This window comes from Cyprinodon variegatus, unplaced genomic scaffold (assembly GCF_000732505.1).
Source record: "Cyprinodon variegatus isolate N-32 unplaced genomic scaffold, C_variegatus-1.0 Scaffold1521, whole genome shotgun sequence".
NCBI classification, from domain to species: Eukaryota; Metazoa; Chordata; class Actinopteri; order Cyprinodontiformes; family Cyprinodontidae; genus Cyprinodon; species Cyprinodon variegatus.
Window position 1 is genome coordinate 7467 of NW_015151974.1, and position 2711 is coordinate 10177.

General features: G+C 41.1%; 1 protein-coding gene across 1 annotated transcript in view; it reads right to left on the reverse strand.

Moving 5' to 3' along the window:
* mmp15 (matrix metallopeptidase 15) overlaps positions 1-2711 on the reverse strand; it is a 60957-nt gene that overhangs the window by 6940 nt on the left and 51306 nt on the right. Inside the window, exon 7 of the mRNA XM_015403561.1 lies at positions 2460-2598. Coding sequence (XP_015259047.1) covers positions 2460-2598 — 139 coding nt within the window. The remainder of the gene's footprint in view (positions 1-2459; positions 2599-2711) is intronic.

A 2711-nucleotide genomic window follows, 5' to 3' on the forward strand; every position in this document is an offset into this window, starting at 1 on the left:
GGGAGTAATTTCACCAGGAGTGGGACGGGACAGGATTTAGATTTCTATTCTGGCCCGGGATCGGGACGGGACATAATTTTTTTCTGTGGGAGTGGGACAGGACAGGAGTGAAAATCCACTCCCGTGTCAGTCTCTATTGTGCGAGCATACTCGCGCTACTATTAAGCAATGCCAGACCGAACTTCCCGACCTCAAACGTTGTGGGCGGGACTAAGTTCGGAATGGCACCCAGGCTAAAGCGAAGCGTCTTTAAATTTGGAAACCAAGTCCAGTGGATTGCTTTTTTTTTTTTTTTTTACTTTTTTAGGAATGACTATGACCTGGATGACTGAGATTCTTCACCAGCAAACCTGTATGTGATTCACAGTCACAATGTCAGACACCTCCACATATGTTTTCACTGACCTCAATAAAAAAATGAAGTTTGCCCCGCAGGTATTGCAACCCAAAATGGTGTCAAACGGCAAAATAAGATTGACAATACAACTGACATAACTGATGATTAATTTCAATGCAATGGATGGAAAATGTTTTCTCAAATCCAGTAAAATGTTTGCCTTTCAAGTCATCACTAGATTTAGGGCAGCAATTGAAATTTACATAATTCATGGCCCATTTCACATAAACAGAAACATAAGAGGCAGCAAAGTAGAGAAACACTAAACGATCTGATGTAGTTGAGGAACAGGCTCTATGTATAGAGCCATGAATCGCCTCTCAACCCACCTCCTTCTCCCCTCATCTGGCCCTTCATCTGCTAATGGCCTGAAGCCAACTGTCTTGCTGAGGCTTGCCAATGACATCATTCTCCTCATTATCAGCTGCTGCTCCGAAGCCTGGAGCTCACCAGAGTCAACCAGAACAAAAGGCTGACTCCCAGTATAAAGGGGGTGGCACATTGAGAAATATTTCTACTCTACATGTTGAATGCAGCTCTCCTACAGACTGAGTAAAACAAGTCAGAGCTACAGTCTCAGAATGCATCTGAAATGCAAATGAACTAGTCCATGCATTTGTTACTTCAAGGCTGGACTATTGTAATTCCTATCGTAATTGTAAGTCCACAAGCATTCAGCTGATCCAACATGCTGCAGCCAGAGTTCTGATGAAAACTGAAAATAAAGATCATATCCTCCTGGCTTCTCTTCATTGGTTTGCTGTTAAATCCAGAATAGAATTTAAAATCCTCCAGCTCACATATAAAGCCCTAAATGGCCAAGCTTAATCTTACTGTGCAGGTTATGGATATAGTGCCATCATTACCAGGACTCTGTAAGTCAGAGTCTATTTAATGGGATTCTGACTCAAGTGCCCTGTTCCCAACGGAGATGGATAACAGGAGCAGCTTCTGATTGGGGCTCTGCTGAACATGACCTGCTGTGGCAGAGTTTGAGCCATGTGGGTCGGGTGTGTTGGAGGAAGGACCCATCCTGAAAATGCAGGACAGTTCCTCTAGAGATCTGGACTTGGAGTTTTATTGTTAATATAGATAATGTCAGGATAGGCTTTAAAAGGTTTCGCTATACCGCAGATTTAGAAGTTTTAACACTTTTCTTAATTACATTTAAGCAGAAACAGCATCTCAGTTATTTGAAAACAAGAAATAAATGATGATTCTAAGGACAGGCCTGTTCCAATATTTTAGAAAGTTATAAAGGTACACAAAGAACATGTGTGTCAAAATGTTAAGATAGTAAATCATGACAAAGTCAAGGTAAAGACTACTGACATTTCCTCAACTTTTCTGACTTTCAAAATAAAAAGCTATTCATGCATGCCCACTCATTGCTTAGGCTAATGCGTCTTTGTATAAGCAGACATTTTGGTTTGGCTGTTTCAGTAACTAGTGACATCAGCTGCTAATATCACCATTTCCGCCACTGTTTCAGGTGCCATAGAAGCTACCAGTTGTTTCTGTTTAGAATTGGCCTCTTGGCTTTAATTACAGTTAACATCCTCCAGTTTCCTTATTAGACACGTATCTGTGATAGAGCTGCATGTATCCAGTAACACTTGAGGTTACAGCTGATCCTATTTCACTTACATCATTAAAAATGATGTTTTATCTATTCAACATTTAAATAACCAAACTTTTGTGGCTTTTGGTTTTCCAATATATTTGTGCAGGTCTTTGCAGGGGAAACAGCTTTTACATTTTTCAATAATCGTGCATTATGCTCTATAATCTCCCAACAGTCCCTGGTCTATTTACATGTTATTGTTACTGTTGATATGAAAATCTAAGGATACAGAAACACCGTAATAAATCAGCTTTTTTTTATATATTTAAACAAATCACTAATCCTGATATTACATATAAATCCTCCTTGTTAGTTGCACAGGAATAAATGACACAGACACAGCAATGCCAAGATAGCGGCAGCAGAGCGTCTGAATAGAGAAGGACATTGCTTTATTGCGGCAGAGCACATGTTTGTTAATGCAGACTTCCTGCTCACCTTTAAAGAAGACGAACCTGCCGTCATGTCTCTCGTAAGCAGCATCGATGTCCCCTGGCAGACCCCTCCAGAAGTGTCCGATGGGCATGGGGTAGTTGTCGAGGACCCTGTTCCTGCGCACCCTCCAGAACCACCGACCCTGCAGGGTTCAACAGTGTTCATGTCGGAATGAGTTCTTATATAAAATCCTCCTTCTTACATGTAAAGCCAAGTTAGGAAAATCCTTATGTTCCTAACAGAGCACTTCGCTCT